Raw genomic sequence first — 23,761 nt, forward strand, 5'->3', positions numbered from 1 at the left:
TTTCGTAATTAATGAATACTGAAATAATCCATAATCTAGGTCTAAATACTATAAAATTTCAGAAAATTCACGGCATTCAGAACTAGATTAGAATGCCTCAAAAATTCTCTACTCTTGATTTAGCCTGCTGTCGCCAGGCACCTTGGAAAACAGGACAACATCATATTATACTGTTTTGAGAGCTCTTATACAGTGGGAAAAGACCGGCAGTTCGCATACAGAAGTCAGAGACGGAAAAGACCTACCACATTATCCAGCCCTTCTCTTGGGGCCAGTGTCAAAAATGTTCTCTTCAGCATGTTTACTTGTCATTTTTACTGCTTAGTTATAGAAGACCCCAGAGGTGGAGCTGCCCCACCCTCGCTATGAGGGGCTGTTCCACAGTCTCTTTCATCTGACTGTCAGCAAAGGGCTTTTATAGTCAAGTGCTATTCTGCTCTCAAAAGTGACTACATAAAAGAGCACCTTCTACTTTCACATACATATTCCCTGTGTATCAGAACTGCATCTATTTATTTCTGTGACTCAGACACACTTGTACTATTTCTATTCCTGTTATCTGTACAGAACAAATACAGTTTAGAAGCAACAAGCTGGCTTCTATTCCCTCTTGTATGTGGCCAAAAGAGTTGGTCCCTCAGTCTGTGCACTTACAGTGGTGAAACTGCATAGATGAAAATAAAGCTGCCCAGCTCTTCCTTAAAGTCCATTTCAAGTTGTTGGGCCTCTAATATTTGTGAAAATATGTAAAAAACAAACATACAAACAAACAAAAAACCCACAGATCACTTACTCAGATTGCAGGAGTCTGCAATGACATGACTAAATAAGCAATCACCTTTTTATTTTTAAATTGTACCCAGTAATTAGTAGTCACTAAAAGGCAAGCACTTTACTTTTACACTACACCTCCTGAGAATTTTTATGCAATGAATTGTTTCGCCCCTACTGAATAGAGTAACAGTACACTTTTGGACAAGCCATAGTGTCCCTTCGTTATGTCCTGTCAGACCTACACAGAAACTCAGTCCAAGTTTTCTCACTATTTCTCTTCTGAGGTTTATGCATGACCTTTAAAATTTTTCATCATGTTTTTGCTAGAAATAATGAAATAATTCAGTAGTTCTCAGCAACTTAAAAAAAAAAGTTGTACTTTGAGTGGCAAATCCTATCTTTTAACTTAAAAAAAGTATACCTACTTCTTTATAAATCATAACAAAATGGGCAAATTTCTTTCAAGCCAGATATAGTGATCTGATCACAGGGGCAATGTATTCAGCTACATTGGTACACCAGAACTACCATAAGCAATGCTGTGAACACGGCTCCTGGCTCTCCTGAGTGATCTAGGAGGTTTTCCTTCTCTCATTATAGAAACACCACAACTTTTTGTTATTAGGGTCTGTAAGTAATACTTTTCATTCTCCCCTTCCCCCATTTTCATGGATGACAGATTCAATTCAGTCAGACAAGATCTCAGACATGGCACAAAGGAAATGAGCTCATCTAGCATGCCTGGTGCCTCCCAGTGTTTCAATACACTGAAGGAGTTATAAATAAAATCTCTACAGGATAAGAACATAGGTGCAGGAGGAAAAAGGAAGGGTTTTAAAAGGATGCTGGACCATTTCATTGCACTGAACTAGGACAAAGGATGAGTGAGACTAAAGAAACAAAATCTGCAATGATTTTCCTTGCGACTGTTTCTACATATCTTTCCAAAAGTAACCCCCTCCCCAAGAGTTACTTACGTCTGTGGAGCTGGGGCTAGGCAGGGACACAGGCTGAACAGCTGCGGGAAAAGTAAATGTGGTCTCTGTCTTTTCATTTTCAGGGGAGTCAGGATAACTGGACAGAGGGGATGTGGGGGTCAAAGCCCCATACCCCAGCACCGTGTTGTATTTAGGTGGACGACCTACATATTAACAAAAGGGAACAAACAAACAAACAAAAAAAAAGGAAAAATGATCTTACATACCTTTGGCCAGTGGTCCTCATTGGCTAGCATGAAAAAGGAAATGATGTAGCACAGAGAGGAAATTAATATAAAAGTTACAAGTGGAAGGACAGAAGCAAAGATTAAAACATTTTAAAGAAATCTTTAAGTAGAATTTTGCAAGGAAAGAACATTTAAAAGATGTATTTCAGAAGGAAATAGAAACAAGTTCTGTCGACGGTCAAAGTATCGCTCTCACAAAAGCAGTGTGGGAATGCTTTCCATTCCTAGAAACAAGGCTATTCAGTTTTTAGGGAAGGCATGTTAGCATCAAAACTAGAGAGAAGCCACAATAACTACTATTCAATCCCTTCTACTGTTATCCCACACATTCCTATCTTTCTACTGCCAGCATAAATCTACACAAAGGTTAAGTCCTTTATCACAGGCCAACACTCACCATTCCAACCCTCTCCTTTTCTTCCCATTTTTTTAAACCCACTCACCCACAGATCAGCACTTTCTACTCTACTGGTACATCTTTTAAATTAGGCTAGAACAGGTCCTATTTTGTGACTCATAACCCCAGCACTACCAGCTGTAATCTATCATTGGTCTTCCACTGTAACCCTCACCCAAATCCTGGGCTCTTTCTTAGCATTTCTCAGTCAAATACGCTTGATTCTACACAACTCCCATGTGCTCCTTTAGACTAGCAGAAGTGCAGAATGTGTTTGTAACTATTTTCATAAAATTACGTATGCAAAAGAAGACAGCAAAAAACAATATGTAACCATCATTTCTGCCTCCCTTCTCCAGGGTAATTTATGAATATGTAAACATAAAGGACCTAGGATCTAGGAATAATTCTTCGGATTTTATGTTTACAGATTGTCAGTCCATACCTATTAACATGCTAAACCTAGCATTTAAAGTCTGGATATGTTCCAGAACTAAGTATGTCCTTGGAAACGGATTTCTGATAGTGATGTCCATGGCTGAAATTTCTGACATGCTCAGCACCATCTAGAATTAAACTAAAGCTCTCAAGGGCACTTGCTTGCATAAGCTTTTCACCTAATATATTGCTATACTAAATCACAAAACAAATGTATACATCCAAATCTTTTGTCAACTGAAAATGCATGCTACTAGTTTGGTACCGATACAAGGTGCAGGCTCACAACAGTGTGGGAGAAAAAAAAAGAGAGCATAACAGCAGTCAGCATGCATAAATAGGCTATGAGAATATCAAGTACAAAAGCATGCAAACTCTTTCATTGATGCAGTTCACAATGAGTTATAAAACAGAATTAAGAAATCATTACTAGAAGTAGGAACATTTACTTATCCACAGATCAAATGCAAACCTCTCTCTATATAAAATCTATATCATGCTATTTAAAAAAATATTTTTTATGTCATTAGAGAATGGCACTAGAGGCTCATGTGCTTTATTCAGAAACAGAATGGCTGCAGAAGTGTCAGTTTTGCCACATTGCCTTCTGGACTGACAAGGCATGTCAAGGAGAGTACATGTGAAATGGATATATGACCTTGCAGCCGAAAAAACAAAACAGAACAAAACAAAACAAAACAAAAAAACAACAGAACTGGAACTGGTTGATGCTAGATTAGACTGTGGATTTTAAATATGCTCGATTGCTTAAGTCTGTAAAAACTGCAGAAAATCGTCAAAAATCAGGGAAAGATTGTCATGTATGTGTGGTTGATGCCATGCACAAAAAACAGTATCAAGTTCTCTGCTATGCTGTTCTGACTCGTCTGATTCACCATAACCTAAGTCTTAAAATTTCACCTGTATTACAGAAGAATTTCTACTGAATAATACTGCATACCTGTATGAAACATCATCTCTCCTGTTTGGACGAGTGGCACTCTGCTTGCAGCGAAGTGCTCAGTATGAGCAAGGAGCAAGATAGTCTTTCTTTCTCAAGATAAAATCTTTCCAAGGACATATCTCTGCTCATGGTAGGGAACAAGCTTTTCTCACACTAAGTTTCCTCTCCTGTTCTGGGCAGAGACACTTCTTCCATAACCACCTTCTTCTTGATGGTAGCAATACAATTTACTTATTAACAAGACGATCTTGACAGCAGCTTTATACCACTAAATGATGTTCAAACATCTCACCTTTCACTTTGCTCTATTTTTGTGGGGCGAGAGTGAAATTGAAATGAAACACTGAGCTGCCTAATAAAACCTGCTATGCTAATCCCTAGAAGTCATAATCTGTGTCTACCACAGAACTTCACTATACAAATGAAGTACTGCAATGCCCTTCTTTGTTCTGTTCTTCTTATCAGAAGGGAACTGCAAACACAAGATGGAGAAAGAGGGACACAGCAGGAGACAAGTCTAAGTATCTCACCTCTTTTGCGTGTCCCAGGATGCATTGTGCTGTTCAGGTACGTGACTGCACTCTTCTTGCGCTGTAGGGGAGAATAGAACCATTTTTGCTGGCTAACATTTTTGGCAACAACTATATGCAATATTGATGGATAGCATGGTAGTACTATATGAGATGACTGGCCCTTCTATTTTCTGGAGCATAGCTTCAGAAAGGTCAGCTTTTTTACACTACTTCTGACATCTGGACTGCTTCAGGCTAATATGCAAGCTGACCTAATGGCTAGGACTAACACACACTGCCATTTAATGTCAGCTTTACATAGGGGAAGGCAGAAAAGGATGCAAGTATTAAAAGAACACCCCAATGTATTTACTTTTTAAAAATCTGAGGGTTATATCATTGCAATGGCCTTTTAAATCATAAACAATAGCTTCCCTGTCCAGTTAGAACTGAGACAGCTTAGTAGGCAGCAATGTGGCAGAAAAACACACAAGCTCAGAATGAAAGTACTAGCTTCCCCCGGCAAGAGATCAATACCTCAGGCTCAAAAACTGCTCCACTGTATACTGGATTTGCTGTTGTTCTTCTTTTCCTCTCTTGTCGCTTACTTTGGATTTCTTGTAAAACAAAGCATTCAGGTTAGAAAACAACGGGCCTCAGAAATTATATGAAGTTCTCAGAATACAGTTTGCATGTGAAGATAGCTGTGAAGATTTCTGCAGAACACCACTCATAATCGATACAGGCAACTTTGTCACACTTCTAATTTCTGAAGGTTTGAAAACTAAGATCTGACAAGGAATGTAAGTGCTCAACTAATTCACAAAATGACTGTCATCTTCTGTCTAAATAAAAGTACTCCCTGACTATGACTTTTTAAATTGGTGGTCAGTGTAATTGAGAGCTAAAACTAAAAGCCTCTGGTAATCTTTTCAATACTTAAAAATAAATGCAGTATAGAAATATGCAAGCTGTTGCAATTTAAGCTGTTTTTCACTGTATAGGATTAAGAAAGCCAATTATCTATCAACTCATTTCCTTTACAGATTACAGTTCCATGAAATCATGAAATAAGTAAGAAATCCAGATGTGAGTTACCATAAAATTATCCATGGCATAACTTTTCAGATACAAGGGCTGCCCTAAAAGCAACAATACTGTCACAAACTTCTTTCCTACTACCAAAACATACACTTTCTTCCCAACCACTGATCTCAGCTGCATAAGCAACTGATCTGTGTCCATGTAACACGGGGAATAAAAAGGATGCACAACAGAGACTAAGGTTAAGAGTACAGGCATCCCAAATGCACTTAATACAGAAATATTTTGGACTTGAACTTCCAACTCGGAATGGCCATGAAGCAGAGAGCTCAAGAACCAACTTATGACATTTTTCTTACCTTCCAGATGGTCATGAGTAACTAGTCCCAGAGATACCATGAAGGCAAGTTTCTGTGAGAAGGAAAAAAATAAAAACACAGAGATCATAACATTTCCAATCGTTAGGATAAGCTACTTCGGCCCTTTAAAGTCAGTTGACAGGTAACTAAGCAACAAAGAAGTTATTAATAATGCTTTGCTTCTATAAATTCCTTTTCATTCATATATGTCAATCTCCTTTACAGAATATAGACGCCAGTCCCATTTTCTAGATGGGAAACTAGGCTGAGATGTAGGGAAATGCCAGTTGCTCATGATCACAGAGTTGGCAGAGCTAGTAACAAGAAAGCAGTTTCTTTACTTCCAATCCAGCACTGAAACAACTATGTGATTGGCTCTTAGTAAATGCCAACACAGTTCACTTGCCAGCAAAACATTGCTGGTTGCAGAACACGATCTTCATATTATCTCTATGATTATTGCAGACTACAAGGAGCAACTCCGGCTTACATTTGCAGTTTGATAAGGGCTATGGCTTTCTTAAAGGATTCTAATTTTAATGCAGGAATTGCAAAGACATCTAAAAATCAGAATTGGTACTGACAATAGTTAATGCTCACAGTAGTCAGTTTGAATCCATCTACAAAAAACAAACATAGCAGAACATTTAGTTGTAATCAGTTCCAAAGCTTGCCATGGCAGAAAGGCTTTAAAAATACCCATTTTGGCCATTTAATCACTAATAATATCACTAATCACTAGACTAACTATACCTAAACTGGAATAAGAACTGGGAGAATGTGAACATACATTACTCTTTCCGTCCTGCTCACCAGAATGGTAGTATTTCATAAAGCAAGATAAAGACAGTTCTCCAGCATTAAAAATAACTTCAGAAGTCTAAAAGCTCAAAGGAATGGAAATCAGCGCTGTAATCTAAGCCTCCTGGTTGAAGGAAGTATCAGAGGTAAATTATGATCTTCTAGCTTGACAAAAGGCTCAGAAGTCCAATGCATCTCAGGACTGGAAAATGCAAATGCATTGTATCTATTTAGATTTCTTATTCTGTAGCCCTATCAGCTATTGCTGTCCAACAGGAATGTAAGGAACATAAAAATTTAGGAGTGTTGATGGAACAGAGGAGAAAAATTGTTTTCTGAAGGACAGAGTACTTCCTTTTTTTTTTTCTTAAAAGAAAGCTCTGAATGCATTCTGATACCTGTGGATTTTCTTCTCGTTTTGGCTTCGGTGCAGCAGGTGGAGTAACTGTACGACTTTCTGTTTGCTTCTCTTCTGCTTCCACGTGTGGTTTAATAGTCTGAAAAGAAACAGTGTTTCTTTCATTCAGTGATAAGAATGACTTTTTTACTTTGACTAATAAAGCAAAACAAATACTTTAGCAGATACAGGAGAAAAACAGTTTAAAACTGGCAGTATACTAACAAAGACTTAATTGAGGAATCTGACGTGAGAGGAATGCTAATTAGTGTTTTGCTTTAACAAAGGATGGAGCAGCCTCACTACCATTCCATTAACCCAAGCAGCCATGCAAGCAATAAAAGTCATCATAAGAGTTAACTCCATTACAGAAATCACTATACTGTATGGGATGGAAAACTTCCAGGTACAAAACATTCTCATGGTACATGTATTTTGTACTTCTGGCTCCTTGGTCTTCATGAAGAATTATGAATGGCTCAAATACTGTCTCTCTGACTCCTAAGATCTCAGACATTTCTGAAACTTTTTTCTTTTCTGAAGTTAGAATCTTTTGCAATGGTATCACAAAACCTTGCATGACAATCCTCAACCCATGGCACAGCTGCTGATGCTACAAATTAAGGTAATCTCTATAGAGACACAAACTTTCCCCCTTTACCATGTAGGGAAAATATACAAAAATAATTGCGTATTGTTAAGCCACCAGCATTTTTCTGCACGGTTTTCAACAGTTCCTTGAATTTCCAGTAATTATTGAAAGAGCAAATGAATATTGCTGACATCAAAAGGAATAGGCATCAAAAGTACAGTATTGTAAAAGTACAACTTCAAATCATATGAAAAGGGCATGTATTGCTGAATAACTTGTAAGACTGCCTTGAGGTACACAAGAACCTACTCATGTGAATTCATGAGGAGAACTGAACATGAGCATAATGTTCATGCACAAGTTTTTCACAGTCTCTATAGGTGACTTCAAATATGGACGATAACTTCAAGGCACATTTGTCTATGAAAGAGTTGTAAGTGAAATATATACTAACATATGCACAATCACATAAATATATGCTATATCTTATAGATAACGTATTATACATTATATAGTATTATAATATTACTAACATGTAATATACTAAGGAGTTAAAAGTGAAACAGAAGATTGCTTCACTTGAACTGAATGGGAAGGACTGCAGCTGCAACCCACACTAAAGCAAAATTTTATTTTATGAAAATCTTTACTGGAAAGAGACTTTAAAACTAAACATCCAGAATGCTCTGTTTCTGAAGGTCACCCTTCCGCCCATTCAATCCAATTTAGTCATGGGAAACTACCAGTCTTCAGAAGCTGAGCGAGACTATTTTGTCTCCAATCACAAGTGTACAAGACTACAAGATCAAGGAAGAAATTATTGTACTTATTGGATTATATACTCCTATGATTTTGCGTATTTTTTTTTTTGCCTTTTTGTAGTCACTATCTGAAAAACAAAACCACTGAAAATATTATTCCAGTGTCTCTTAAAAGCCTGATATGAACACGGACTTATGTTTGTACTCGGTATCCAATAAATTAGTACAGCCCTGGAATATTGCTTGTTTATAAACTACTGAAGTTAAGAAAGTACAGGGAGAATAAAACCCCTGAAGTTTGAGAATAAGATTCCAATGAGCCATATTAAAGAAAAGGTAATTTCTACCCCAAGAGTTGAAAGTCATTCCTTAATTTGTATTGTTGTTGGAACACGAATATTTCCAGTACCCACTGAAAATTTCTCCATTTCTTATCCTCTCCAAAACTGGCTCCATAAAGCAATAAACCCAGTATGTTTATCTAGTAGATACTTTCTTATCTGTACCTGTTTTTCAATGTTTGGTTTGCTGATCTGTACAGTCTGAGGTCCAGCGAGCCTGGTACCCGGTGCTGCTATCACGATGCTGGTGAGCTGTGCCATAGGGAAAGTTTTGGCTATGGTTGCTGTCTGCCCGTTAACTACACGAACTGGATGTATGGAGTTCTGAGAGTTGGGTAAAGAGGTGGGTGTGAACTTTGTTGTCAACATCACAGGCCTCTGAATAAGCTGAGGAGCTGCAAGCATTGGAGGAGGTGCTGGGGCAATAGGAATGTTATTTTGGGCAACTGGTTTAGGTCGAACCTACGAAAAAGTAAAAAAGACAGAGAGATTCATACAGGAGTACTGCAAAGAACTTTGTTACCAAGTCTTTCAATTCAGCCTGTATAATTCATACAAGGTTGCTTGATTACTTATAGAATGTAATTTTAGCATAGTGTCATAAGTAAGCTGTGAGAAAGAAAAGCCACGTTTTCAAACCTACTTGCATAAGATGCAGCCATAACATTTCCATGTGAAGTCACAGTCCTTGAAATGGTATTTTGATGCACAGATATTTATATACTGCATGTGTATTGCCAAGTGCCTTATATATGTCTAAATCAACATATTGGTTTTGCAAGCCAAATATTCATGTAATATTTACCGGCACTGCCGAGGCGCTCATGTTAAAAGTGTGTCTCAAGGCATTACACTGAGCCTTCAACAAATTTTCAGCAAATCCTTGTTACTGTTGTCAACTTTATCTATACCTAAATAGACACTTGCACAACCAATCTTGCTAAACAAACAAACAAACAAAAATCAAGATTATACATTAATCTCTCACTGAAAGTGATAAAGGGTACAGGTAAATGCAGTTGTTAATCTTTTTTCTTTCTTGGGCCACAAAAATTTTTCAGTCCTCCACCACCAACATTTGCTTATTTCTTGCCCATTGTTAACTTTTTACTTATCACATCATTACAAAGTATAGAAGTAAAGTGCATTACTCTGAAAATAAAGCCTTTTTCATTGTTTAAATTCTATTGTCCTATCCATCTTTAATATTCCATTATGACTTTATCATCGAAAACTAGGACACATCCCCACAGATCTCACTGTCCCTAAATCTTAACCAGATATCAGCCTATACTTCCCTTTTCCTTTTTTTTTTTCTGTAAAAGATTCAGAATTTTAGCCACAGCGCCACATATATCTTGGTAATTAAACAGTTCCTCCAAGATTTATTTACCTATTTATTTATTTATTTAAAATGAATCAGTGTCTTTCCCAAACCATGGAAAAACTTGTAAAAAACAAGTTTTACTGCTCAGCTGCTAACATGTCACTTTCTGCTGCAATACAGAAACAGTTGGGAAATATCTAAAGACATCTTGTTTTCGTTTTTTTGCTCATGAATGGCAAACAATAACAGCAATTTAAGGCCTTGGGTGATACTTTGATTTTGCTAACACCAGTTCAGTGGGTTCATTTCATATGATGCAAATACTTTCATATATGATCATCGTATGTGAATCTCATAATCACAGACCCATGCAGGTTAGAAGGAAGCTCAGCTGGTCTCTAATCCAATCCCCTGCTTAGAGCAGGGCCAACGCTAAATGCAGAGACCAGATTGCTCAGGACTTCATCCAGACAAGTCTCTGAAACCTCCAAGTTTGGAGCTTCCAGAACATCTCTGGGCAGCTTCTTCCACTCTTCAGTGTTGTCACAGTGAGAAATAGTTTCTTGACTGGACATTAGGAAAAAATTCTTTACTGTGAGGGTGGTCAAACACTGGAACAGGCTTCCTAGAGAGGTGGTTGATACCCCATGTCTGTCAGTTGGATAATATGCTTTAACTTTTGGTTAGATCTGAAGTGGTCAGGCAGTTGGACTGTATGATTTTTGAAGGTCCCTTTCAACTGAACTATTCCATTCCATTCCATTCCATTCCATTCCATTCCATTCCCTGTTTAAACCTTTCCTGCTAAAATTTATGATCCTTGTCTGTAATTCTCCTGCCATGCACCTATGTCTCTATCTTCTTAATTTCTTTGTAGGTATTGGAAATAAGGCTGCTGTTAGGTTCCACAAAACCTCTTGTATAAACTGAACAAGCTCAGCTCTCTCAGCCTCTCCTTGCAGGTCATGTATTCCTACCCCCCCCCCAACTATTTTAGTGGCCCTCCTCCGCCTAAATTTGAAATTCATTCAAATTTATTAACTTCCTCCTTATAGCAGGGGGTCCAGAACTGGATGCCATGCACCAGATCCAGTTTTATGATTGCAAAGAAAAGGTGGTTAATCTCTTCCATTGATCCTGTTGGTACAGCCCAATATGCTGCCAGCCTTCTTTGATGCCAGGGCACACTACTAGTTCACATTTAGCTACTGTCAGACAAGACCTTTCTAAAAGTGCTGCTTCCCAGCCTGCCAGTCCCCAGCCTGTACCTAAAGCAGTGGGTTAGTCCATCCCAGGTGCAAGACTATGCCATTTTCCTTGCCAAAGTTCAGGAGATTCCTGTTGGCTAACTCCCTTACCCTGTCTGGGTCCCTCTGAACAGCAGCACTGCCCTCAAGTGTGTGGACTGCACCCTCAAATTTGGCATCATCTGCAAACCTGATGAAGATGAATCATCTCCTCCACCAGGTCACCAATAAAGACCAGCAAACATGATGTACATAGAAAATATCTTCTATTTATGCTATAATTAAGGTCCTTCTTCTATTGTTTGTTCTCTGTACACTCACCTGTGGAAGAAAATTTGGACGAGGAGTGAGTCTGGGAGGTGGGATGAACTGCGGCACTTTTATGGGCTGAGGTGTAGCCTGAACCTGCTGTAAGAACATAAAAGACAGTTAAATAAGTGGAAAACAGCTTTGAAGTTGTTCACCAAAATCAAACTCCTGAATGTATTTTCAGACTTGATGTTCCTGGTTTTCCACTCTGTAAATATTTTTTCACAGTAACAGCTTCTTCATTATAAATGTATTGAAGTCAGAACTAATCTTACGTCCCTGTTCCTGTACACCCTGGAACACAAATTGAAGGTATCTTTCTTTCTAGTGCAGCTGTACTACTATGATCTAAAACCATTTCATTTGAAGATAATGAAACTGCCATTTGTTTTAATAGTTAATAATTGGCTTTACAACAGACAGAAAATAATACCGGCCTTTGATGTCCAGCTATATGAACTATTGTCCTCTCATATTCAGTGATATACAGAAGAATGAAAGAGTATCTCATAAAAATAGTAAAGAACTGGAGGTTAAAACTCTTCTATTTCTAGCAATATTAATGACACTATGAAGGGTTGTAAATACACAACTTAAAATTTTCAAAAGTAAGCCAATCAAAACAATTAGGGTCTGATTTTAAGGAGCCCTAAGTACTTCACTGTCTACCTGAAATCAATTGGAGCTGCCACATAATTAATCTCTGAATAGCACTAGTGACTACACAGTGAGATGCTCTGAAATCAACGTCCATGTTAGTTTCCACCTTTATGTACTTCTGTCCACACACATAAGATTGCAATTTACTTAAAAAAGCTCTTGTACTGATTAATTAATGCTTGGGAAAATATTCTGAGATTTTTGGTGAAATGTACTACCGAAAAATAAATCATGGACAAGTATTGTGACAGAATCACCTCCCAGCCTAAGTTACTCAGCAAAGAGATTGAGCAGAAACATAAAGGCCAGATGAGAGTGGGGCAATGGATGACACTGGAAAAGGGAATAGCAGAATAACTCCATTCAGTCTGTTCTGATTACAAACATGTGCCTCATTAGGAAGAAAAATTACTTTCATTTGCATTATTAAAATGTGTTTTTTTAAAACAAAAAAAAATAAAGATTTATGTTTAGTGAAATTTCAATCTTTAATTCAGAAGTAAAATTCCTCTGTCATGATCTTATACAGTTGCTGGTTTTCAGTCCAAGAAGCCTATATAATCCAATTCTAAAACATTACTTCTTATATTTTCAGGTGGCTGATTGATTGTTCAGCAGCTTTACTACTCTTGAAAAGACTGTGCGATGTAATCAAAGTACTTTCCAAAATACACTTAAGGAAACAGGATCTATATATGAAAAAGTGGTGAGTGAAGACAGGATAGTGAACAGAGTTAAGTGGTGTGTCTAACACCAGAGACTATCACAGAAAGGGAACACGAGAGATTGACTCAAAAAAATATAAGATGAAAACCCCAAACATCAAACAAAGAAACTCTGACACCACCTTTATCAAACTGGTTGAATTTTGCAGAACACAGCCACATAGACTAGGTAGGGGCAAAACAATTGATACTTCCCCATGACTAACAGCTGCAACCAGGGGAAACTTTACACAGAGGCGATGACAGCACTAATTTAATTCTATAATCAAAACAGTAATAACAACCCATGTAGATAGTAAATGCTTTTCTCTTAGCTTCTTATTTTAACAATGTTAACTAAGGAAGCCTCACAACAGGTACTTTTCTTTCTCCTGCAAAAACTTGACTATTCATTTAAATACTTTCTGTAGCCCTCTTGTAAACTAAAACCACATGTATCTGCAGGGAAAACCCATGAAATGCTTACCAAAGTGACTGTGTTTTTTGCCACTATTTGGACTGCCTCAGCTCCCGGCCCAGTGACCTTATTTGTCGTCTGGAGGTTGACTGGTGCATTCTGCGCATCAGTGCTGAGGACCGCTTTCTGATTGTTGTTGATAGCAGTGACCATGGCAATGGTAGGTCTCTGACCCACAACGGAGGCAGGCATGGTCGCAGTTGCTGCTTTCAAGACGAGAGGTAGTGTCTTAGTGGTGATCATTGAAGCTGTAGTTACAGTTTTCTAGAGGAAACAGAAAAAACACTGTAAGAGACAGAGACACTTTGTATCAGACAGGATGTGGGTTGGTTAGTTGGAAACAATCTATAGAAAAAGAAAAGGCAGCACTGAGTCTACCTACCTACTGTTCAGACAGGCACATTATCTTATGCCTCTGAAAACTGGATAGCTAGAAAGAAATTGAGAAAACATTTCTGTACTGTAAGGGTGGCAGAGCACTGGAACACGTTGCCCAGAGAGATTGTGGAGTCTCCTTCTCTGGAGATATTCAAAACCCCCCTGGATGCCATCCTGAGCAATGTGCTCTGGGTGATGCTGCTTGGCAGGGCACTGGACTCGGTGATCTCCAGGGGTCCCTGCCAACCTCAAACACTCTGTGATGCTGTGACAAGTTACTAGACAAACCTCTTTTGGGGCACCTGTTGGGTACATTTTAACCATCTGCAGCATTACAGATTGATTCAGAAACAATTCCTTAGAAAATGACAACCAAGCATTAGTAGTGGCATATATATTTTTAGATCTTTTACTTTCATACTACCTCCAAATGTTTGCTGTCAACATCAAACCTATATAGTGGAAGTTTATGAAACAAACCAGCAAACTAGCTTCTCACCAATTAAAACCCAAAATTTCAAATGGAAACTTTACTTACAGAGATCATCGTGATCAGAGAAAGAGGGAAAAACATTCATACATTTGTTTCTTAAAGAACAAAAATGGATTTTGATTCTGGCTATCCCAAATTTCAGTTTTAGTCATACATACAGTAATTTAGCCCTTCATGTTCTCTCCTAAGAATATCAGCAGGGCTAACATGGAGTTGCAAGAGCTAGCTATAAGCCTGTCCAGCTGCCGGCAATTAATTTTAACTTCTCAGGAACGGGGGTGGTTTTGGTGCATGTATGTGATTGCATGATTGGTCTTAGCCTGTTCTAATGAGAGTAGTTTTGAATCACTTAACTCTATCTGAACCTTATCTGAAATGCCTGGATACACTATGCCCACAAATTCAGTGTATTCTAAAGTTAAAGAACCACAATTTCATAATTTTGTTTGAAAACGTACTGCCTTCTAAGATGCTAAGGGAAACAGAAAATTACAAATCTCATCCAAAAAGCGACAAGGCAGGAAAATCTCCATATAAAACCAGAACACAATATGCGCAGAAAAATCATGACAAATGGCACTCAACAGAATGGCAGGTGAACTTACTCCTTCTCTCTCTGGTATAAAAAATCCATTGTGCCAATGACACTGCATCTTCCAAACAGTTATTGGCATCATTAAATGCTCTTAGTATGAAGTAAGAGCCATTCCCACCTGATGACAGTGCTAGATATTAAAACAGGAAAAAACGTAGAGCGAGGGATCAGACAGTCTTTTCCATGGTCTGAACACGCCTGATTTAGATTGCTCGATTTTAATCACACAAGACCTTTCTCTTCTTTCTAATAAAATACTATACATATATTTCCAGTTGATTTCTTCCATATTTCTCCAGTACTATTTCCTTAAACAAAAATGCATTTACCTTCACACAACTTTCTCAACGCTTAAACTACATATCTTAATTGTTAATGACACACAAGTGGGAAAAAAATCACTGCATATTGCCAAATCAAAGGATATTTTATGCTACAATTTTATACATTTATGTAAAATCCAGTCATAATTATTTTTCCCTTTTCTCAGCGTGAATAATTCCCCCCCTTTTTTTTAAGATATAATAGCTTCTTATTGACCTCTGCTGCACACTCTCCAAAACAAGAGGCTCCTTTCTCCTAATGCAGTAGTATTATTATTCAAGCATTTCCAATGAAATGTAACACAGTATCATTTTCACAAGCATTACAGTCAGCCATAAACATTTTAAAGAAAAGTAAATCAATCATGTAACACAAGACTGGGAATCTTTCAAGGGGTTCTGGTAAGTCTGTAAGTACCAAGAGCATAGTTTCAGTCAGCAGATCACAGAGCTTGAATTTCCCTGTTACTTACAAAGCATTAATTGCTTTGGTTATTCTAAAAAGTTTTCAATACATGAATTCATATTGAAGTAGCATCCATAGTAAGTTTGCATTATTTCACATAATAACACTGTAATAACTTGACCTTTTAGCAGGCTTGCTGCTTTTTGAAAAATTTAAAAGCCCTTCTTAGTGGATTATATTAAGTATATTAAAATGTCACTATTAAGGCAGTATATATAACTTTATTCCTAAATTGAATTACTCTGAAAATAACCATTGAAAGCACTCTCTTTACTGACACAGCCTTGGAAGATGTACTATTCACAAAAGTTGGCAGCAAAAAACTTTCTGGAGAGACAAAATATATGATTTTTCTTTACACGTGAATGGGCTTGTCTTTGTTGAAAAAGAAGGCACGTTTTGATTGAGGGGCAATGGGAGAGAGAATCTGTACACAGATTCTGTGTATAAAAGGAAGTGACTTGACTTCAGAGTTATACCAACATGAATAATAACAAAACACTCTTAAGGATAAGAGCTGGTTTATTTTATTCAAACGAGAGGAAGACCTGCCTTTCAGTTTATAATTACTTTCCAAGTACAACTGCATCAATGATAGAAGGGTGTAGCAGTTTTTTGACTGTTTCACTAGAGGGCTCTTTAACTTTGAACAAAACCTAAATTTTCAGAACCCAGAAGATGACCTGGAAGTTAATGCATGAATGCAAAGTGTGGAGTACGGAGAAATGCATGAGACTGCTTTTGCAGTCATGTTTCCTGACAGAAAAGATGAGACCAATGATACAGCAAAGAGTGAACCATTGTCTGCTTGTAAATATTTTAGGACACATTAATATACACTTCTTTGTTCTATCTTAGCTTCAGAATAATGTTAGTGTTTAAAAATGTCTTTTTCTTTGTTAAATTTGTGTCATTTTTTCAATATTCTTTTATCAAAAATGCGAGTACCTAAGTTTTACACATACATTTTTAGAGAGCAACTTGTTAAGTTAATGACAGAACTAACCCAGTCATGTCTTACCCCTCTGTTTCCAGGAAAAGGGAAGACAAGAACCATAACTTGTCAAAGATGTGGTTGTGATTCCCTGCAATATGCATAAAGCAAACTTCAGCGGTGAATTCTGCCATCTGCCTATCCAGGTAAACATGGGCTGCTGAGATAGCAACAACAGGAAAAAAGACTTCACATACCCTGTTTTATTACAAAACACATCCCTGCACTTTCTAGCTGTTTTATTAGTAGACTTTTGGGATTCTATATATTTAAGCAGTAGACTTTGAATCAGCTTGGAATTTCCATCTCAGTAAAAGTGGACCACTTTCTCTGGTGAGTTCTGGGATTACGTCTCTAATCCTATACTGTAATGAAATTTAGTGTATCTTTCCAGTAAAGACACTACTTTCTAATATTCAAACTTTGCAACTACCATTGTATACTTTTAGATTAATCCTTGCAGACTCAGGTAAGTATTATTAGATACGAGTTACATCTGTTTAGAAAACCGAGCAGAAAGAAAAGGGAACTGTTTTCTTATATTTTGTTCACAGATACAAAGACTGTTAGTCTTTTAGAAATAAATTATTTTAATCATACACCTCATACTGTGCATGTAGTCTTTACTATTTCTTGAGACCTCCTGACTATGGGCAATCATTCACACACCTGTGAAAAAGGTGATTAATTTGCTAAGCTTTTATTTATTTCTAAGAAAGGTGATACTGCCTCCCTTCTTTTCTGTGACATTATGATCTGACTTTTAATTACTATTTTGAGGTAACTGCTGGAAAAAAACAACACAAAACCCGTATGTGCATATGCACAGAAAGAGAAATTCATACTGGTATACTAAGAGGCTGAAGTAAAGGTTTGTAGTTTTCTGTCTGAACCTTTCTTTGATTTTTTTTGCAGTGAACTTCACCTTCAGAGAGGACAAGAATTGTTGTAGCAATTCTTACCTGTGATCCAATCACGTTTGGAGAGGGTGCAGTAGACTGCTGCTGCTGTTGATGGTGGTGCTGCTGTAGCTGTTGTAGTGGTTGCGGCTGTGGTGTCTGTAGTTTGTTTTCTGACTGTGCCAATGGCTGTATTTGAAATTTACTATCTGGCTGTTCCTGCTTCACTATCAAATTCTTTCGAAGCTGTTCCACCACTCTTTTCTACCAGATAAACAAAAACATAAACAGAGATGATTATGTTTATTTAGCTGCATATGTTAGAGCAGATAGTAACACCTAAAGCATTTAATGTAAATAAAGAACTACTCAGAAGTGTAGTAGGAATTCTCTCTTGGAATTTTACAAATCGGTGTTATCTAATGGTCAGAGTGCCAAAATAGGCCACAGAGTGCTGCTGTCCAGCAGGGTGACCTAGCTGTCCTTGCAGAAACCCACCCCAGTTCAGGCTGTTCACAAACCACTGCAAGACCTCATTAACATGTTAACATTAACTTGTTGACATTCAGATTCCAAAGTCTCCATCTCCTTCAGACATGTACCACCAGGCACAGAAACTGAGCGCAGAGAGAACCAGTCTGAATGTGGAGCAGGGAATAGGATGGGCATGGGTGTGTGGTCATTCTGTTCAATATTATTGTCATCTGCAAGAAAATCAGATAGGGCTACCTACATGGGAAGCAAAGTGCAGATTTATTTCTCTCAGCTTAAATGCTTAATATTACATTACAGCTTTCATGAAAGTTGAAATGATTTCAAAGAAAAGTTTTTTCTCCTGGTAGCCTTTGGGTATCCTTAGACAGTAACTCAGCAGATCTAAGAGCAGATCAGGTGAGCTACAGGCTAACATACTATGTTACCACATGGGAAATAAGGGCTCACGATTTATGTTCACATTATACTTTAACAGAGACATGAGTGCAAACACCACAAGACTTTTTACCTTTTTGGGGCATGATAGGAAATAGGCATTTTTTCCAACACTCTAACCACCATCAAACTAGGATAGCTTTAAGAAGATTCAGATGTATACTTAAGCCACCTTGATCAAGAGTAACTGTGTACTCCAAAATGGTTATACTACACTGCTGGCTTTGGAGGAGAACAACGAAGAGTGAACAAACATGGCAAGGGCTGGCCTAAGCAAGCTCTATAAGAAACAGCCATGGTCAGGAAACCTCAGTCAGAGCCTCACTCTGGCAGAAGGGGCTGCCTGAAGCACTTCCACTTACATGGAAAGAAAAAGGAAAAAACCTCCTGATAATACCAAATCTTTTGATACTTGTCTTGAAGCATTTGTATTAAGACACAGTACAAAACACAGAGACAGAATGAAAATGAAAAAAAAAATTCTAGCTATGTACAACTAACTGAAACAATCTTTTCCCTCAGATTTTTTTACAGAGGATTATGAAATTCTGAGCTAATGAAGTATCTGTTCTTTATGTAGTTCTCATTCATATATTTTGCACTTCTGATTCTGACTATGTTGCTTATGATGGGTTAAAACTGCCATGCCTAACACACTAAACTTGTACCTCTCATCTAAAAGGAGACAGCAAAAGGTGTGGAGTCCCAAACTGACAGATTTGAGAACTGGAACTTGCAAAAGCAAAAGAAAACAACAAATCAACTAAAAAATTAACTCCTGTTTCATAGGATTGAAAGATATGAATTCATAGTGCTGACCTCTCTGCAGAAGACCGGATTTAGCAATTAAGAGGTGTACAGGAGGAAGACTACCTGCCTTCTAAAATTTTCTCCCTGGTATTACTGTGACAGTACTGCCTGGAATGCACAATAGACTCCAAAAACAAGAGAAACACAGGCCCTATCACACTGAAAATTCAGTGGATGGGAGAGCGAAGTAACTATTTTACACTGCATCAAGAAAAGTGCTAAAAGCTGTCAAAACCTCAAAGCTGGAAATTGTTTGTTCCCTCCTAGAACAAGCAGAAAATATTAAGAGTATAGAAAGCATTTTTCTAATTCAGATATTTTACACAGTTTTAAATGGCCTGTGTCTATCAGTTCATTCATACACGTAATAACTGAACAATCATTTAAAATTGCTTTCTGAAAAGATCAACCATGTTAACATGCAAACTAAAGTGCTGTGTCAGCAAGCAGATAGAAGAGCTGAAAAGCATTTCCAGATATCAGCCTGAGGGGGAGGAGAGGAGAACAGAGCGAAGTAGGAGAGGAAATACTGCAACATAACTGTGTGCTACCTGCCAAAAAATGGACTGCATGGGAGACTTTCGGTAATTACTGTACCCAACATGAACAGGAAGGGAGTTTTTGTCTTCCATAGCCGCCTGAATGAGATTCAGTGATAGGGTGCTCTTCTACTGATTCTCTAACTGGAGAAAAGCAGCAGCAGTGGCACTATAATTCATTTCCATCCTGTTCTTTGCACTGGGAGGGAACATTAGTGAAAGGATCCAAACAATAAAAGGAGAGAGAGGGGGGAAAGAGCGAGCCAGAGGCAGGCTGCAGGACTCCTCTGCCACCCACCCTGCTCCGCAGCACTCTGAGCTGTGGGGAACGCAGGACCGAGCGCAACTTTTTGTGGCACCTTGTGCAAAAACTAAGGCTCAGCATGTTTGGCACAAAATGGATAACACGAGCGGAACAACACTGCTACTCTGGAAGCCTGTGCTAGTCTGGTACAGGCTGCCGAGAGCTGCCAGGCAGCAGTGCATCCTGCCATCCATATCCATTATGCAGATATTAAATTGGAAGGAACATCTAATGCTTTTAAGATTCAGAGCAGTACAACTGGAGTTTGCAGAGCATGCCAATTGCTTACACAGTTTATTAAGCTCCTTCTACCAACTGTCAGTAAAAATACCACAGTGCCACTACAGAAATCATTTTACTATCTGAAAGGCTGTTAGGATTACGTGCTTGTTAGCACTTATCAGGAGCGGCTCCGAACAACGTATTCCGAAATTACTTTGCTTAATTACTCAAACCAGACCAGACGCTCAGTGCCCCTACACAGGCACTAGGCCTCAGGCCTGCGCCCGTCTCGGCACCTCGCGTTCTCCTCAGCGCGGCTGCCGGGCCGGGGCCTGGATGCCACTGCGCGCGGCTGCCTGCCGAGCCTCCTGCTCTAGGGGAGAAACGGGGGGCACTACAAGAGCAAGTCTTGTCCACGGTGAGGCTTCGTACTTCATTAAAGCAGTGCTTTAAAATTCCTGTGAGTTATGCGGCTGCTCTTAATTCTGAATGCAGTTTGTGCCGCAGAACGTGCAATCCGTACGTCTAAAATTCACCAGGGCTGGAGCAAAGTCCTGGTTACACAGCTGGTAAAGCTGGGGAGATCACAGTTAGCTAAAAGTATCACAGAACCTTTAAGAAATATTCCCAATCGTTGCCATTTTTCCCTCCCATCCTTTTTAAACAATATTTAACTCCTATACTCTTATGGACAACTTTGAAATTTTAAACTGAGATTAACTCAATCATAAACATATCATAAACACAACGTTTTTCTGCATGTTAGAAAGCTCTAAAACCCACACATATTCCTAATGTAGTTTCTTTTCCTGCAATGCTAAAAATATGTGAAAAGCATTTGTCTTTCAAGTTTACTGAATTCTCTCCAAAGCCTCTGTTTACAACCAGAATGTGAAAGAAATTAATAATCACATCCTTTTGACCAAACTGTATTCTACCTAAAAAGTAATTGCTAGCCCTCTGCAATGGTTACGGTCAGACTGCTACAAAATCTATTTGTCGAGCAGTGCCCCGTAAGTATAATGCATAATTTAACAGCTCTTGCTGTCTTGACATCTTCATAACTAACCTCATCAAGAACTCTTCACACCACCGAGTTCACAGAGCCCTGCACATCTTATATGACCCTTTCTTAAAGGTAATAATTGTAATCAATACTGTGACATTTAGTGATACCACTTTCTCATTCATGGTACAGGCCAGATCGTAACACAGCGTTAGGAGATTATTTGTGTTTGATTAAGCAGAAAATCTGCTGCTGTCTCTCACTGGCCATATATCTGTGTCCTGGTGGTAAGAAAAGGTGTCTTCTCTGCTCTCAAATCAAAAACTATCATGAAAATACTGCCGTAAGATAAGAAAGTCCTTGAAACAAACTTAAAGCTTTAAGTATAACGTTATTAGCTAAGCATTAGTTCCACTTTGATCAATCAATTGATCAATTAAAAAGTGATACTGTGTGTACAGCAAATTTTAAAATACTACATCCCTTGTTGTACTTATTAATGCATTTTCTTTTTCATCCAAGAAACATTCAAAAAAGGTTACCTATCTAAGGGAGGGTCTGTTTTTAAACTTCAAAAATCTATAAAAGAGTAAAATATAAAAATCTCAAAAAAAGAGAGAGAGAAAAGTAAAGTACTAAACAGCCTCTAAGTGCATACCTTTAATATCACAAAACCAGAGCTGATGTGGTTTGAATTTATCGACTGCCTGCTCGTGACCTGCTTTCCTGCTCCACCGATTCCAGAAGTAAACTATTAAGTGTACCCTGTTCCCCGTTCCCTGCAATGAACAAGAAATGCTCTCTGGGATTTAAAAGTTGCCAGTTGTTGAGAATGAAATGGTGAGAGGAAATTGTGATTTCAAGTAAGCTCCAAATTGGGAGTGGGAAGGCTGGAGGGAATTTCCCTGCTCTGCAATCTTCTTTTGCAGCCTCACGCGCCTCGCCTTGCCAGCCCCCATACCCTGCCACACTACCCAATGAGAAGTGAAAGACCTCTGCTTTTACATAGAGTTTAAGGTTATTCTTTAAAATGCCACGAGTGTGCATTTTGGGAGTAGAATTTGGGAGTGGAAAGATTGCAAGCAAGGAGAGTAATTGTACATTCATCTACTGGTTTAAGATAGTATCACAAAATTATGTAGTGAAATCCAGCTATAGAAATCCATGACACAGTATTCCACAACAGTGAAGAAAAAAATGTTGTACAAAAAACATGGAATTTAATTCCATTGACAGATTTAGCAAAAGACTACAGAAATATTTTAAGCTACTTCTGTGATAACCCTGTATTTTTATCACATTTTGCACCTCTGGCTGTGCTTGACTCATATCCAGGTCTTTTTATCAACAAAAACAAAAAATCAAAACCAACTGAATTAGAAAGAGCATTATTCCCATTTAAAAAAAAAAAAAGTGTAGTACAACTTCCTGCTTCTTAAAGCTGTTCAAACTGCCACCTATACATTTTAGCTGAAAAGACTCTGTTGGGGGGCAGAGGGAAGGGATGCCTGTGCTCTCTTAAGGGATGTAGCTACCAATGCAAGCAGTGGGACTGCAAGGTTGCCTCCCCCGATGCCTAATGCCTTATTGGACATTATTACTGAAATGTACATTATTTCTTTTTACAGTTTGATAACCTAACTCATATTTTTCCAAGTTTTGCTGTTGTTGTTGTTAAGCATAGACATCTTGACCACAGTGAAGGCTGCATAGCCAAAACACCACTAACCGTCCCAAAGAGCACAACCTCCAATGTAACCCCCAGAAAACGTGGCTAAAAGCACTACAGAAATACAAGGACTTTTCTGCATGTCTACAAGGAGATGCTGAGGATGCTACAGGAACTGAATGCTTTTCTTCATTCTACCATGATGACCCAATGTAATACACTGATAAATATACTTACAGAACAGATGAGAGCGAGACAGAGACTAAGACAGTACCATTAATTTTGCTATGCCCAAAGCTCATGAGCTTACTGTTGCAGTCTTGCTATCTTTAATGCAATTACTTAATATGGCAGAGGGTGCTTTTTATAAAATGGAACTTAAATAATTTTTCATTGGATAAAAGTGTACTTTGCCATTTTGTCAGATAGTTATATAGCATTGGCATGATGTGAAAAGTGTTTTTGTCATTAAAAATGCTGATAAACTTAATACACTTCATTATGTTGTAAACTATTTAAAATAAATACAACAGGTGTGGTTCTGATACAAACACAGTTCACATATGAACATACCTACTAAAGGTTTTTCATTTAGAATAGAGAAATACTTCTCAAAGTTGCTAGAAATTATTCAGAAGTGGATTATGTAAGTTCTGAAAATAATGTTCATTCCTTCATCCCTAATGGAGGAGAATGCTTATCAACTTTCCTATTTTATTTAAATTATAGATAGATTTATAAATGAAAATGACTGAAAATAGCTGCTGTGCTATTCTGTTTTATTTGAGTTCCTGATTGCTTTA

General features: G+C 38.0%; 1 protein-coding gene across 12 annotated transcripts in view; it reads right to left on the bottom strand.

Annotated features, from left to right (window-relative positions):
- PHF21A (PHD finger protein 21A) overlaps nucleotides 1–23,761 on the bottom strand; it is a 133,901-nt gene that overhangs the window by 9,859 nt on the left and 100,281 nt on the right. For 6 of the 12 annotated variants that reach the window (XM_035539246.2, XM_035539247.2, XM_035539245.2 and 3 more), the window contains exons 6-14: nucleotides 17,542–17,742; nucleotides 13,340–13,594; nucleotides 11,501–11,587; nucleotides 8,771–9,067; nucleotides 6,913–7,011; nucleotides 5,714–5,765; nucleotides 4,848–4,927; nucleotides 4,329–4,389; nucleotides 1,752–1,915 (exon numbers count right to left, since the gene is read on the bottom strand). In XM_035539246.2, the coding sequence (XP_035395139.1) occupies nucleotides 1,752–1,915; nucleotides 4,329–4,389; nucleotides 4,848–4,927; nucleotides 5,714–5,765; nucleotides 6,913–7,011; nucleotides 8,771–9,067; nucleotides 11,501–11,587; nucleotides 13,340–13,594; nucleotides 17,542–17,742 (1,296 nt within the window). Of the gene's footprint in view, nucleotides 1–1,751; nucleotides 1,916–1,978; nucleotides 2,002–4,328; nucleotides 4,390–4,847; nucleotides 4,928–5,713; nucleotides 5,766–6,912; nucleotides 7,012–8,770; nucleotides 9,068–11,500; nucleotides 11,588–13,339; nucleotides 13,595–17,541; nucleotides 17,743–23,761 lie in introns of all 12 variants that reach the window. The other 6 variants (XM_050710768.1, XM_050710767.1, XM_050710766.1 and 3 more) reach the window with 3 other exon arrangements.

The sequence above is a fragment of the Cygnus atratus genome, chromosome 5 (genome assembly GCF_013377495.2).
Source record: "Cygnus atratus isolate AKBS03 ecotype Queensland, Australia chromosome 5, CAtr_DNAZoo_HiC_assembly, whole genome shotgun sequence".
Lineage (NCBI taxonomy): Eukaryota > Metazoa > Chordata > Aves > Anseriformes > Anatidae > Cygnus > Cygnus atratus.